Source organism: Centroberyx affinis, unplaced genomic scaffold (assembly GCF_046629955.1).
Source record: "Centroberyx affinis isolate AG114_WGS23_722 - 3 ecotype Tasmania unplaced genomic scaffold, CSIRO-AGI_Caff_v1 ptg003027l_1, whole genome shotgun sequence".
NCBI classification, from domain to species: Eukaryota; Metazoa; Chordata; class Actinopteri; order Beryciformes; family Berycidae; genus Centroberyx; species Centroberyx affinis.
In genome coordinates this window covers 75,645-90,032 of record NW_027281123.1, presented here as the reverse complement: position 1 = coordinate 90,032, position 14,388 = coordinate 75,645, and the positions used below count along the sequence as shown (strand labels likewise).

Sequence of the window (14,388 nt, the reverse complement as noted above, 5' to 3'; positions counted from 1 at the left end):
AGACTGACATGAGTCTTTGCTTGGGCCGATATTCGATAATATCGATAATAGTTTTTTGCCTATGTTGCCCACTATTATTGATATTATTGAATATAGGCCCAAGCCAAGACTCATATCAGTCTTGGCTGTGCAATAGAACAGCACTCGACAAATATGTCCACAATGGCAGAGCGTGAGGCTGAATTGATGTAGAAGCTTTATAAGGCAATTTCTTCAAAGACATTCTTGACAATTATTATCAAGGCCTCAACTAATGTGGGATTTAAGACAATGAGTAAAAAGTGTAGGAAAGAAGAGGGACATTTTTCGATAGCGGTAGTTTCTGCAACATTTTTCAGCTCTTTTCAAAAACAATGTGGTATTCCAACGCGGCCAACGAGCCCACCTAGCTAGTGAGCGTTTGTGTCCGGTGGCTTGGGGGCTGTCCAGGAGCTCCAGACTAACATCCATCATGTCCACCAGGAAGGACAGGCTGGTGTATACGTCACCGCTCAACACCGTCTGCCAGGCAGAAAGACAAACAGCCAGTCAGAGAGCTACTGAGACCAACTGTGTCATTGGAATAGGAAATGAAGATACTATACTAGTATTACTAGTAGTAAACTGTTAATAAGTGGTTTGTAAAACATAAATGAACATTTTCTTGGCTGATAACTTATGTGCATAGTAAATATAACCTGTATGCATTGTAAACATTGGTTGCAACTTTATAACAGGGGTCCATATAATGCTTATATATATTTTACAAATTATTTGTTAATCACTTTTGAATACTTGACTAAGTATTTAAAAGTGTTTAACTTGGATAAAATGACAAAGAAATTGTGAACTAAGGCAATTAAAAATCATTGCTTCAATTTCCAGTTATGATACATACAACATACAAATGATTAAATGGTTTATTAAAATGGCATTAATTGATGATTAAATAATGTGACTATATAATTTACTATTTATTAGTAAACAATGTAGGAAATTCACTAATCATCAATAAGCTGTTACTTAGCTGTTAAATAATAATATTAAGTAGGGCTGAATGATTTTGAAAAAATATCTAATTGCGATTATTTTGACTGATATTGCAATTGCGATATGATTTGCTATATTAGAGGGAATGATCATTTTTACATCATTATTCTCATTTTCATTGAAAAACGTATTAAAATGATTATGGTGTGATTTTTGCGGGGATCTGTACCACACAAAGATGTTTTCTTAAGTCTGTAGAATATGATGTGTAGGCCAGGACATATCTGCAGCACCACAATATTTAATTTAAAATGCTATTTTGACACACATTTTGCCTTTAACAAATATTGCGGTTCCTGCGATTTGAAAATTGCAGTAGGCCATATTGCGATTTTGATAAAATTACGATTAATTGTTCAGCCCTAATATTAAGTGATTAATTCACCATTTATTTATGATGTTTATTGTAAGGTGTTACCAAAGACAGCCCAAAATGAATGAAGAGACAGAGTTGGATATAGAGCCACAGAGGATGGACAGAGCGAGTGTGTGGTGGTGTGGTTCCTCACGTAGCTGCTGGGGTCCTGCAGGTTGTAGGGCCGGAGGAACTCTTCGATGGGCTCGCCCAGGTTGTTCTCCAGCAGCCCTCTGATCAGCTGGTAGTGCTCCAGGTCCAGAGAGCAGTGCACCGATGACAGGCTGCCATGGATAGACATGTCTGGCACCGCATGGCTCAGCTCCCTGCCAACATCAAGGAACATAGACATAGGTTTGGGATAAGGTATGCACCAAGGGATGCATCAGTACCGACATTAGGGTGCATTCACACTTTTCTGCATTCTTGTAGAAAAAGTGCGGTCTCAACCTAATTTTGTGCTGATAATGAAAAGCGGGTCATGCAATGCACACCCATTATCAACAAACAGTACTTATGTCTGACTCTCAGACACTGAGCAGAACCTCTGACAACACAGCCAATGCACTCCCATCAGATTAACAACTACCAACTTTTCTACTGCCACTTTCTCCACTTCCATTTTGGTTATTGTTGTAGTAAACTGTCAGCTGCCTACATACTAGTGTTGTAACGGACCGTAGTTGATCCATGATCGTACGGATCCCCCCCACAGTTCGGCACGCATGTGAACTGCGGATTAATTGCAACGTTTAACCATCATAGTGTGAAATACAGTTTTACTGCCGCTGTTACTTTTTAAAGTAATAATTCCCTAAATCTCAATGCAGAGTTGCAGTGAAAAGATACAGACAAGACAGACAAGACAGACAAGACAGCCTGCTGTGTTTTACTCTGAAGCGCAATGATTGCGTTAGGGAAGAAAAAAAAAGGAAGAGCGACTGATTTAAAAGCCGTCGCTTTCGCCTCCATTGAGTGAAATCCCGTAGGCTTTGACTTCAGGCATTTTCAGTGGTGTAACTGGGAAACTGGGCATGCTTGTCATCATTGAAATAGATCACAAGATTGTGATGTTTATTTCAACTTCGGCAACATGCTGCCTTCCCTTCACACACAGCTCCGCTCGGAGAAGCTCCAGTCTCTTTGCCTGTCTGTGGCAGAGCCTTCAGTGTTGATAGGCTATTACTCGTGACGTGAAACCAATCAGATAGTGCTGTGGGCGGGACATTGAGCGAGACTACAGAGTGGTGACTACAGACAGAGAGAGGCAGCTGCATCAGAGCCAAAGTAGCACATTTTTAAATTCATTTAACCCTAACCCCTTTTTTTTTTTGCTGATCTGAAAAATGATCCGATCCGTGACTCAAAACCGTGAGTTTTGTGATCCGTTGCACCCCTACCTGTGGAACCCCACTTCTTCATTGTGATTAGTCAGCTCATCAAAAAGGCGGTCCACGTCACATGGTTTCACATAAAAAGTTGAACTATTCTCAACTTCAGAAAGTGTGACTAAAAAAAACCAGGCCGAGTGCCTTTCTTAAGCAGCTGCTTTCCGTCCAGCCTTAATTAGCTAATTTTTCTATGTCAACATGCGTGTCTTCACATAACACGTGGGTGGTATCAATATGAACTGAACTGGAGCTGAATAGTATGAACGTGGCTTTAGTATTGCATAATGGGCCGATACCAGGCTAAAACAAGCTTTCATAACAATAATAATATATAATGTAATGTCAGAAATCAAATGAAAGCAAAGCAACTACATTTGCTGCCCATTTCACAACAGAAGAATGTCAGATCTCAAATGGAGAAAAGTAGACTTCAATCATTTTGGACACCTGACCCAAAACTACTGACTGACTGACTCATTGTTTAGTAAAAGAAATTGATTGGATCGATAAATCACTGCTAGATTTTCAAAATCTTATTTCAGACATTTTAATACTGTTTAAACTAACAACTTTAACTTTTTCAGACTTTTCAGGACCTGTGGAAACCCTGAATTTTGATCAAGCAAATAAAAGAAAAACGCAGAGCTCACTTGTCCAGGTTGCGTTCCACTTTGAGCTTGAGGCGGCAGCGTTCCTTCAGAAGGTTGTCTCCGGTGCGGCGGACAGCGTAAGAAGGGAAGATCAGGTCTGAGCAGTCGGGAGGCTTCCCACCACCGTCCCACGGCTGACAGGGCAGACGCTCCGCAGCAAAGATATCCATCTCCTGCAGGTCCAGGGCAATGCAGTCCAACAGGCACACATGCTCTTCTAATGGAAAAAACAAAACAGTTTTTATAGGAGGTAAAGTAGCCTTCATCTAGTCTTTGTTAAAATGGAAGATATTTTGAAAACTTAGACCACTGGTAGGCAGAGGCGTGACCAAGTCAACTTTACTCGAGTCCCAAGTGAGTCTAAAGTCTTGAGGTACAAGTCTAAATGTAGATTACCAAGTCAATTCCAAGTCAAGTCCATGTCATTAATGTCAAGTCTCAAGTCTAAATGTAGAACAGCAAGTCAAGTCAGAACAAATCAAGAGTCCAGTATCAATTTAATATCTTAAAGGAAACTAAATATCTAGGACTTTTCAATGCAATATGGTTTTAATAGGATAAAAACTTGGTAAGAGCATCATGAGTTTGATTTCTGTAATCAGTTTCAACTTCAATAAATTCAATCATTCCATACAAATTGAGAAAACTGAATTTAAATTCAGTTTTGTCAAGACTTTAGAAACCTTTTCAAGTCATCAAAGTACAAGTCAAAGTCAAGTTGACCATGGCATTTTATGCCAGAGATTATCAGCTATAGGTCTGTCAGACCAAACTGTTGGTTGGTTCTCAAATTACCTTTCCAACCGTAAGCAATGTGTGCAGTTTAGTGTCTTTCTTCCAGCTTTCTTAATATCACCAAAGGTGTGCCACAAGGTTCAGTTTTAGGACCCACCCTTTTCACTATTTATGTAAATGATGTGGGTCAACATATTAATGCATCTGTACATCTCTATGCCGATGATACTATTGTATATTGTTGTGCAAGCACTGTTGCCCTGGCATTTCTAAGCTACTTCTACGAAATATGGAGAGAGCGTCTGTGGGGGTTTGCTCTTGTACATAGTAGTTAAAATCTGGTTACCACTTTGGCACTTTTGCACTTATCACTTTTATGATTTGTGATCTATCTTGTCTCTGTATTCAATGTCCTGTCTGTCTGTAACTTTGTGTTGTACTGCTGCTGTTGTCTGACCAGGTCTCTCTTGAGAATGAAACCCTGTGTCTCAATGAGATTACCTGTCTAAATAAAGGTTTAATAATTAAAAAAAAAAAGTCCTAAGTCACCAGAACCCAAGTCAAGTCTCAAGTATTCGCTTCATGCATCACGTCAAGTCTTGAGCAATTCAAATTGTGACTCGAGTCTGACTCAAGTCCTAGTCATGTGACTCAAGTCCCCACCTCTGCTGGAAGGTTATAGAAAAATGATCTTCTTCACAAATTTAGGGTGCAATCACACCTATAGTTTGTTTTCTTTGGTCCGAACCATGGAAAAGGTTACTTTGTTTGATTTGTGTATTTGGTTCATTTAGGTTTATACTGCCCAATGAAAGCAAACCAAGGCTTGTAAGTAAAAGTCACATGGACTCACAAGCAGGCGGCGGGTAGAGAGTCAAAACTTGTCTGCACTCTTTGCCATAATGTACCTACTGGTGTTCACACCAGTTAAGAACACATGAAGAAATAGTGAGTGCTAACCTGGGCTGTGACGGCCGGCCTCATCAGGGACCCTCCCCGTTTCTGGGGGCTGCGGCCTGCCAAGGGTGAAGCCTGAGGAGGAGGAAGTGGAGCTGGAGGGGGAGGCTCTAGGCTTCTCCTCCTCACTACTCCTCGCTGCTGCACTCCGTACACGCTCCTTTGTAGAGGAAAGAAAAGCGACACAGAGTTGGCCATCAGTAAAGTCAAGTGAGCGATGCGTGAATGACATTATACAGTGATCATCATGTCTAAAGAAATACAAAGGATTCACATATTTAAAGGGCCAACAAGTAGGGATTTTACTGCCCCATAGCACAAAATGACCGTAACATATCTGCGGAGGGTTTGATAGGTGTTTTTGATCAATACCAATGACACAAGTACTTGGCCAGGTGCAGAGTTGATTTCTGGGTAGCGTAGTCTTAGTGACAGGTCCGTAGGAGAAGCGCAACCAAAACAAAGACTAAAAAACAAAAAAAGACAAAAAAAATGTCTTGTTCTCCAGACAAAAAAGCAAATGACAGCGCAGTATTTTCTGCTGGATCTCTGCTCTTCACATCTCTAATGTGAAAATAATGAATTGGAATGGAAGGGCTGGGGCTATGCCAGAGTATAGGAGGAGATAAGTTCTAGCAATGTTGTTGCAATTCCTACTGGTTGCCGAAAGAAGTCGATAGGGCTGAACAATTAATCGAAATTTTATCGAAATCGCAATATGGCCTACTGCAATTTTCAAATCGCAGGAGGCGCAATATTTGTTAAAGGCGAAATGTGTGTCAAAATAGCATTTTAAATGAAATATTGGGGTGCTGCAGAGATGTCCTGGCCTACACATCATAGACTTAAGAAAACATCTTTGTTTGGTACAGATCCTTGCAAAAATCACACCATAATCCTTTTAATACGTTTTTCAATGAAAATGAGAATAATGATGTAAAAATAATCATTCCCTTTAATATCGCAAATCATATTGCAATTGCAATATCAGTCAAAATAATCGCAATTAGATATTTTTTCAAAATCGATAAAGCAGTCGATAAACTTAATGCCCCTTTAAAAAATATAACTGATTCATATTATCTCATCATCTCCTAAGCCAGAACAAACAATTCAACACAGCAGTGAGTTTGTGTTTTCCCCTGTTATATGCAACTGAAACAATAGCTCTGCCTTTTACATGAGCAAACAGTTGAACCATTTCATCATGTTTTTCAATATTTTGATCCAGTTGGTAAAACACTGGGAAAAGCACATATATTGCCAATGAAGGCAAAATAAAATGCAATGGAAACTGATATTTGAAGATCAGACAGTATTAAAGAAATGCACCGACCTTTGCCGATAAGCTCTCTGATCAGTGCATGCTTGCACTTTTTCACACTGTATTCATTTAGTGGATGGGCAAAGAAATAATCTCTACCTAAATAATAGATATGCAGAGGTGGAACTGTTCTGGTTGTACAATGCAAACTTGATCAAGGAGCTTAAAAAGTTGGTGTATTCCTTTAAACTATACATGCAAAACAGTTTCAGTAGAATGCCCAGTCCATCACACAACCAATCACAGATAGACAAACTCCAAACTGGGGCTGCACAATAGTCCAACACTACTAAAGCATTGTGATACCAAACCCTTTCAACCTGTATTACCAGAGATTCTGAAATATTGGAGCATTAAAAGTAAAGTACTGTATCTAAATTCATGGTCCATATTGGGAGAAGTAGCATATGAAAAAGATAATCAAATGTTTTCCAAGACCAACTTACAAAAAGAGCTGGATAGCTTACCATTAGCCTGCTTATGCAACTAGACTGGCTCCAAACTCTGAATGTTCAATCAATAAGTAGTACTACTTAGTATCATGATACTTGGTCTAGGATAATATAGTAAAAACTGTGGTATCGTGACAAACCCTTTACCAAACCAAAGCAAAAGCATGCCCTTGTACCTTGTAATGGGATGGATCCTTGTATGAATTTGCATGCAATATCAAATTCTTGACAGAAAAACACAAGATGCAGATGAAATACCAATATAACAAAACCTACTCCCTCTTCCCTTCTAAATCACACAACTTTCTCCAACACATAGCACATTAAAAACATTTTTGGAGAAATGAATGCCTACACAAAAACAACGACAATAACAGAGTTTAGTTGACAAGGTTTAGTCGGCCATGGAACCATACTTTATCATCATCAGTAAAACCTTAGGGAGCGCTGTATTCATCAAGCATTTCCCTCATTACTAAGTTTCTTTGATCTGGGTCAGGTGATACCAAATGATCTGTTTTATTAGCAGTAGGGATACAACAACCTCTAGAAATAGACATAACCCACTGAGCAAAAGACGTGATTTCAACGTTGCGTCTATGCTTTAGCTCTCATATAGCCCAGGATCATTACGGCTATGTATAGACCTATTTTAGACCAAGCAGTAAATACATTATTACAATGAATAAACATCTGTAAATACAAAAAATATGCACCAGAGAAGTCCTGTAGACTAGCCTACAAGATAATTATCTGAGCACAAGAAGTAATTTCAACATTGCGTCTATGCGTAGCTCTCATATAGTCCAGGATAATATTGTCTATGTATAGACATCTAATAAACTTTCACTTTTCAACCCCATTTAAACTTAATTTAGCCTAGACGGCTATGGCCATTTAGACGTGTTTTAAACATCTAATCAACGTAAAATTGCTCAGTGGGAATGCTTTTGGGACCCAATCCAAAGATACATACAAAGAACAACACAATAAATATCTAAACTGTGTTCTATTCCTCCTAATCTTTTAAAAGTCTTTTATCTTTTATGTAATACCGTAAAATGCGTAAATGAATACGGCGCTGTTAGGTGGCAGCAGAGGGGAAGGGAAGGAGGGGGGCGGGGTGCTGCATGGACATACGGTGTGGCAGCGGGACTCACCAGAGAAGGGAAAAAGGCATGTGCCATGGTGAGTTTCTCTACCTTGTCTTGGAGGGAGAATGTCCCGTGGGTGCCCGCGGGCAGAAAGCAGTTGCGCACCCGCAGCTGGCCCAGGTTGGCCACGATGACCCGTGGCGAGCGGGAGCTCTCCGGGATGAGGAGCACCGGAGCGCCCGCCTGGATGTCCAGGAGGACCCGGGAGGCCCGCTGAGGATGCTCCCGAACCTGCGGGGAGGAGGAGGGAAGGAGGAGGAAGAGAACGGAGAGGAAAAAGGATTAGAGGAAGAGGAGCAGAAAAGGGGGTAGAGAGAGAGGAAGAGGAGGAGGGTAGAGAGAGGAAGAAGAAAGGGGTAGAGAAAGGAAAAGAAGGGAAAAGGGTAGGAAGAGGAAGAAGAAAATGGTAGAGAGAGGAAGAAGAGAACATGGGTATCTGTGTTTTTCCCAATTAATGAGCCCATTTCCGCCAGTGTGATGAAAAAAAAAAAGATCCTGTAAGTCATTATAATGAGAAACTCCCTCAAAATAATGAGTGGTATCTCAAAATAATGACAAACTCATTGTTTTGAGATACTAAGTCATTATTTTGAGATAAAAGTCATTATTTTGAGAAAGTTTCTCATTATTTTGAGATAAAAGTCATTATTTTGAGATAAAAGTCATTATTTTGAGAAAGTTTCTCATTATTTTGAGATAAAAGTCATTATTTTGAGATAAAAGTCATTATTTTGAGAAAGTCATTATTTTGAGATAAAAGTCATTATTTTGAGAAAGTTTCTCATTATTTTGAGATACTAAGTCAAAATATTGAGAACATTTCTCATTATTTTGAGATACTAAGTCATTATTTTGAGAAGGTTTCTCATTATTTTGAGATACTAAGTCATTATTTTGAGATACTAAGGCATTATTTTGAGATACTAAGTCATTATTTTGAGAAAGTTTCTCATTATTTTGAGATACTAAGTCATTATTTTGAGATACTAAGGCATTATTTTGAGAAAGTTTCTCATTATTTTGAGATACTAAGTCATTATTTTGAGAAGGTTTCTCATTATTTTGAGATACTAAGTCATTATTTTGAGATACTAAGGCATTATTTTGAGATACTAAGTCATTATTTTGAGATACTAAGGCATTATTTTGAGATAGGCTACTAAGTCATTATTTTGAGAAAGTTTCTCTTTATTTTGAGATACTAAGTCATTATTTTGAGAAAGTTTCTCATTATTTGAGATACTAAGGCATTATTTTGAGATAGGCTACTAACTCATTATTTTGAGAAAGTTTCTCATTATTTTGAGATACTCACTCATTATTTTGAGAAAGTTTCTCATTATAATGACTTACAAGACCGTTTTTTTCATCACACTGGCGGAAATGGGCTTCCATACCGATTCAATCGTCCAAAGCAAAACTGAATAAAAAGGCATACATTATTTAAAGGCAACGCCTCAGCAGAGACAGTAGGCTCGAACTAACAATGCAAATGCAATACTACGAGTAACCACAAGAGGAGGGAATACGATAAAAAACACAGATTCCTTGTAGGACAGTGGATCTCAATCCGTCGAAGATCCGCGTGGCTGAATCGGGCCCCATCATACTGTAGACCTGAAAAGATCCGCTTGGGGCAAACTGGGGAAAATCAAACAAGGCAAAAAAGAATCCATAGGCAGCACTCACAGCTTGGCCCTCCATCGCGGCCCTCTGCCTGCCTAGGACGTCCTGTAGCTGGGTGAAGTGCTGAATGAAGGCCACCACCTCGGCCTGGAAGCGCTGGGTGTGGACGTACTGCACCGAGGCCATCTGCAAAGACACCTTGATGTCAAATTCCCGCTCCAGGTAAGGATCGGGCTCGCCATATCTAGATGGAAGAGAATGGAGAGGTTAACAAAACAGATACTGTCTGAGTTTTTTCATACATAGATTCATGTTACAGCCCATCACAATATCAGACACCATCAATATCAGTCTCACCAAAGAACAGACCTCCCAAACTGGTTACAAATTGTGTTACATGCACATTTTGTTGCTGCTCTTGTATATCATACCCACCCCAGTCTATAATGTCAACTAGAAACTGTATGGAGCTTGAACAGGCACTAGTCAAGTTGAGGTACGGGATTACAGCAGTGAACCTCCATATTTCCAATTTATTTAGTAAGTATATCATAATTCCATCTCATCAGAATATCCAGTATTCCTGTGTTATACTATCATAATATTACATTCCAATTATTAGGTGTAATGTTGCCAACTAGATGTAATAACTGTGTGATGAGTCGCTCTATTATGAGCGACTGTGAGCGGTGCAAGAGGCTCCAATTGCATCTATTTAGTGGTCTCTCCAGCTATAAAGTTCTGAACAGATTGCGTATTTTTGCTTTGGTATTGCCTTTCATAATGTTACATTATTTTCATGAGTTGAAATAGCTAGCTAGCAAGTGACAACTGGAAAAACAGTTCCTGGAGAAACTGTGTGGGCTTGCTGCAAGCAGCTGGAAGTATAACAATACCTACGTTAGACAGGTCAGTTAGATAGTTAGATAGACAGGTAGCAGTAGTAGTAGTAGCAGCAGTAATAGTAGTAGTATGGTACAAGCAGCAGTAGTAGTTGTAGCAGTTACAGTAGTAATAGTAGAAGAATTAGTTGTTCTAGTCAGTAGTTGCAGTAGTAGTAAACCAAAAATGGTTCTCAATACTCTGCGCCTTACAAATGGAATGATTTGCAAAGGTCTTTGAAATCAGAATCCCTTGTTTCTTTAGAAAAGTTCAAATTCTTAATCCCTGATTTTCCTAACATTGACTGTAACTGTTTCCACTGGTTTGTGTTTGACTGCTGATTGTTTGCTGTGTAGCAATGTATGAATGAACTTGCATGTCTCTTTGTATATCTGTTCTGTTGGTAGCAGGTCTCTCTTGGAAAAGAGATCTTGATCTCAATGAGACTTCCTGCTTAAATAAAGTTGAAAAAAAAAGTAGTAGCAATAGAAATTGTTTCAGTACTATTTGCAGTAGTAGTTGTTACATTAGTATCTGAAGTAGGTGAAATAGTACATGTAGTAGTAGTAGCAGCAGCGGTATTAGCAGTATTAGCAGTAACAATAGTAGTAGTACAGGTGACAGCAGTAGTGACAATAGGACGAGTAATAGTAACACTAGAAGTAGCAGTGGTAGTTGTTGCACTTTCAGTAGTAGTAGTCACAGAAAGTAGTAGTAGCAGTTGTGTATAGGTACTATATAGTGGTTGCTAGAGTGTTACTAGGTGGTTGCTAGGATGTACTAGGTGGTTGCTAGGGTGTACTAGGTGGTTGCTAGGGTGTTACTGGGTCGTTGCTAAGGTGTACTACAATGTACTACAATGTGTACTACAACATAAGTGTGCTTGCTTGCAGCAAGGCCATTAATTTGGTGGCATAAATCCAAATAAATAAATCAAATTAGTTCAGGGCTTACCATGCATAGATTTTGAGATGTTTATTTCTGTAGTCTTTCAAATAAAACTTGTAGAGAATAGGGAAGCTGTGAATGGCTATAATCAACTTCTTGTCCATTTTACACTTTCCAGGTAGAACTATTGTTCATGAAATAAAATCACACTGGTAGCAAAACTGTGTGTGGTCACAGAGGTGTGGTGGTCATAACCACTACAGCTACTTGATAACCCCAATGACATACCCACTCTCACTCACCCCATCTTTCCTCTGACACCCAAGCTAGGATTCTGCATACACTGCATTCTACATACCCTCACCTTAAATTGCACAATTGATAGTTACATCAGATCTGGTAAACCTCATTCATCTGCGAATGATTCATCAACTCTTCACACTAATGTATCAAATAATTGTCTCTTCAGAAAACTCAGCAATGCATACTTATGGATGTTGAAAACCAGGGCCTCCCCTCCCCGTGTGGTGAAGCGCTCCCGGTAGAGGTCACCATGTGGGGTGAGGTCACTCAAAGACAAACTTCCCAGACTCCCTTGCAATGCGAGGTCACCATCTGAAACGTTAGACATAGTGTAACGACATGAAATCTCAATTTATCCATTTGGGAATAATTTCACCAATTTATATAAAATAAATAGTTTTGTGTATGCAGGGGGTATGTTATTTATTCTATGTTATTTTTATACACACCCAACATTTCCAGATGAGCAGATAATTTGGAAACACTTGCTTTGGCAAGCTCGTTGGTTTTCTTGTTCAGCACAAGAGCGAGAGAATGAACCTAAGAATGAAAATGTGGAAAGGTTTAGTCTTGTGGCATTCCCTCTATGACTTTGTGCAATCAGCACACAACTCTTCTCTCGAAACACATTGAGGAGAACCCCCCATACATCAGGGCCATGCATAGCCTATATTATAACATTCTAAATGTAAGTACCGGGTTTGCTGTTGGATGATGAATACCATGTGATCAGCAATCTACTGTGGGGATACTGAAATTGATTGATCATAGATCAACATAAGCCATTTGCCATTTTACAAAAAAGTAATCAAGGCCTACACCAACTTACTTTTTAGAAGTAGAAAACATTAACATTTTTCATTAGATATTAGCCACCACACTGAGTGCTGCATTGACCTCCACTGATTATCAGAAAAACAAAAAAACGTCACATTTGTTCAACAAATGGAATGGCTATGCCAAATAACACAGATGATGAAGACAGCAGCACTGTGCTACACTACAACTTTTATTGTGGTATATTATGAAACCAGTACATTAGCAGACCCTTAGAATGGACCTAAATACAAATAAGAAGAATTGTTTCAAAAGTGCAATATGGTGTTACATAAAATTCTGATTCTTTGCCAGTGATATGAGGTAATTATGTTTTTTGTAAACTTCATTAAAAAAAAAAGTCATGCGCAAATAGATATAATATGTTATAGAAAGATTCCTTAAACTGTTGCAATGTCTAAACAGAGGCTCAATGCCACTTGACCCCTCCTAAGCATTCTAGGGTTACACAAACTGGTGCATATAAATACATATTCTGAAATGCTATTGGCATAATCTGCTAAAATTATATGTGAAACTATATGTGCCAAGTCCAGTGACCTACCTTGAGATCCAGTTTTGTGTTAACTGCCTCGGTTGCCTCCTCCTCACCAATGTCTGGGTTTATGTCTGGCTCATACAGAGGATGCCCTGGCATAGGCTGAGGCAACGTGGTGGGTACCTTTACTGCATGATTATTGGCAGTGGAGCCAATGCCAAAAAAGTCCAGGATAACTACCCAGGTCTGTAGTGTGATCAAAACATCCAGGCAATTGAAGTCAACGTCCACACTTCGTCCCACACTGCCATAGCGTGATTTGAATTCTGGGTGGTGCCGGTCCACCAGCAGCACATTGATGTGGACTAATGAGTCATCAAAGTCTGGGAGGGGCTGTGGGGAGGGTGTATGGCGGGTAGGTGAGGGTGGTGGAGTGATGGGGCAGGCTGGGTCCTTCTTGGCTTTGCGACTGGTAGCCGAGGGGGTACTGGGATGCCTTTGGTACAGCTGGAAGACGTTCTGGGCCTCCTCCATGTGGGCAGGCAGTGAACGGGGCATGTCTGGACAGAGGGCATTGGATGCGGATGGGCAGCTTTGGGACAGGTACTCCTTCGGACTGAAGGTGGAGGGCTTGGGAGCTCCACGGGACACCATCAAATGTTTGTATTTAGACTCAGGGTTCTGCTCCAGGAGGTCCTCCATTAGCAGCGAGCGCAGGGCAAGCTGGACTGCCATCGAGTGTGGGTGGTCTTTGGTGAAGTCCCCCTCCAGATCTTGGAAGCGCACACTTACTAAGCCCTGGGAGCCCTGAGTAAGGTCAGCACTGAGCTGGACCTGCAGCTCGGCCACCCGGAAGGTGGCTCTCACCTGAGTGAATGAGGGTGGCTGGAGAGGAGGGTTGTGAGACTGTAGTGGCAAAGGAGAGGAGAGGGAGGAGTATGAGAGGTTGATATGGGGAGGGTCCCTTGCAAACAGTCCTCCCTGGGGGTCAGGAAAGCGGTGATGTTTGGTGGAGGAGGGGGTTGGTGGTGGCGGGGTGGGGGGCTGGCTGGGTGTACGTTGCTCCTCGATCAGGGAGAGGTTGTCCAGCGTCTGGAGGACTTGCTCATACACAGGCTTGCACAGGAACACCTGTTGCCAGAGAGTAAAATAGTGATACAGTTGATCATAAGCCAGTAACCCCATATCAATAATCTAATTTCAAAAACTATGACTTGATGCCAAGATGCAACAACTATACAGCCCTCCGGTTCCAAGTTGGGTGCTAAAAGATAACTACTTTTGACCTACCCTTTGTCTTACAATGTAGTTTACATGGTGAGATAGG

The 14,388-nt window shown here is 40.3% G+C and overlaps 1 protein-coding gene across 1 annotated transcript in view; it reads right to left on the bottom strand.

Annotated features, from left to right (window-relative positions):
• Positions 1-14,388, bottom strand: part of vps13d (vacuolar protein sorting 13 homolog D) — an 85,514-nt gene that overhangs the window by 48,494 nt on the left and 22,632 nt on the right. Inside the window, exons 21-29 of the mRNA XM_071537379.1 lie at positions 13,128-14,192; positions 12,196-12,286; positions 11,932-12,058; positions 9,737-9,917; positions 8,096-8,278; positions 5,121-5,277; positions 3,426-3,642; positions 1,539-1,710; positions 386-501 (exon numbers count right to left, since the gene is read on the bottom strand). Of these exons, the coding sequence (XP_071393480.1) occupies positions 386-501; positions 1,539-1,710; positions 3,426-3,642; positions 5,121-5,277; positions 8,096-8,278; positions 9,737-9,917; positions 11,932-12,058; positions 12,196-12,286; positions 13,128-14,192 (2,309 nt within the window). The remainder of the gene's footprint in view (positions 1-385; positions 502-1,538; positions 1,711-3,425; positions 3,643-5,120; positions 5,278-8,095; positions 8,279-9,736; positions 9,918-11,931; positions 12,059-12,195; positions 12,287-13,127; positions 14,193-14,388) is intronic.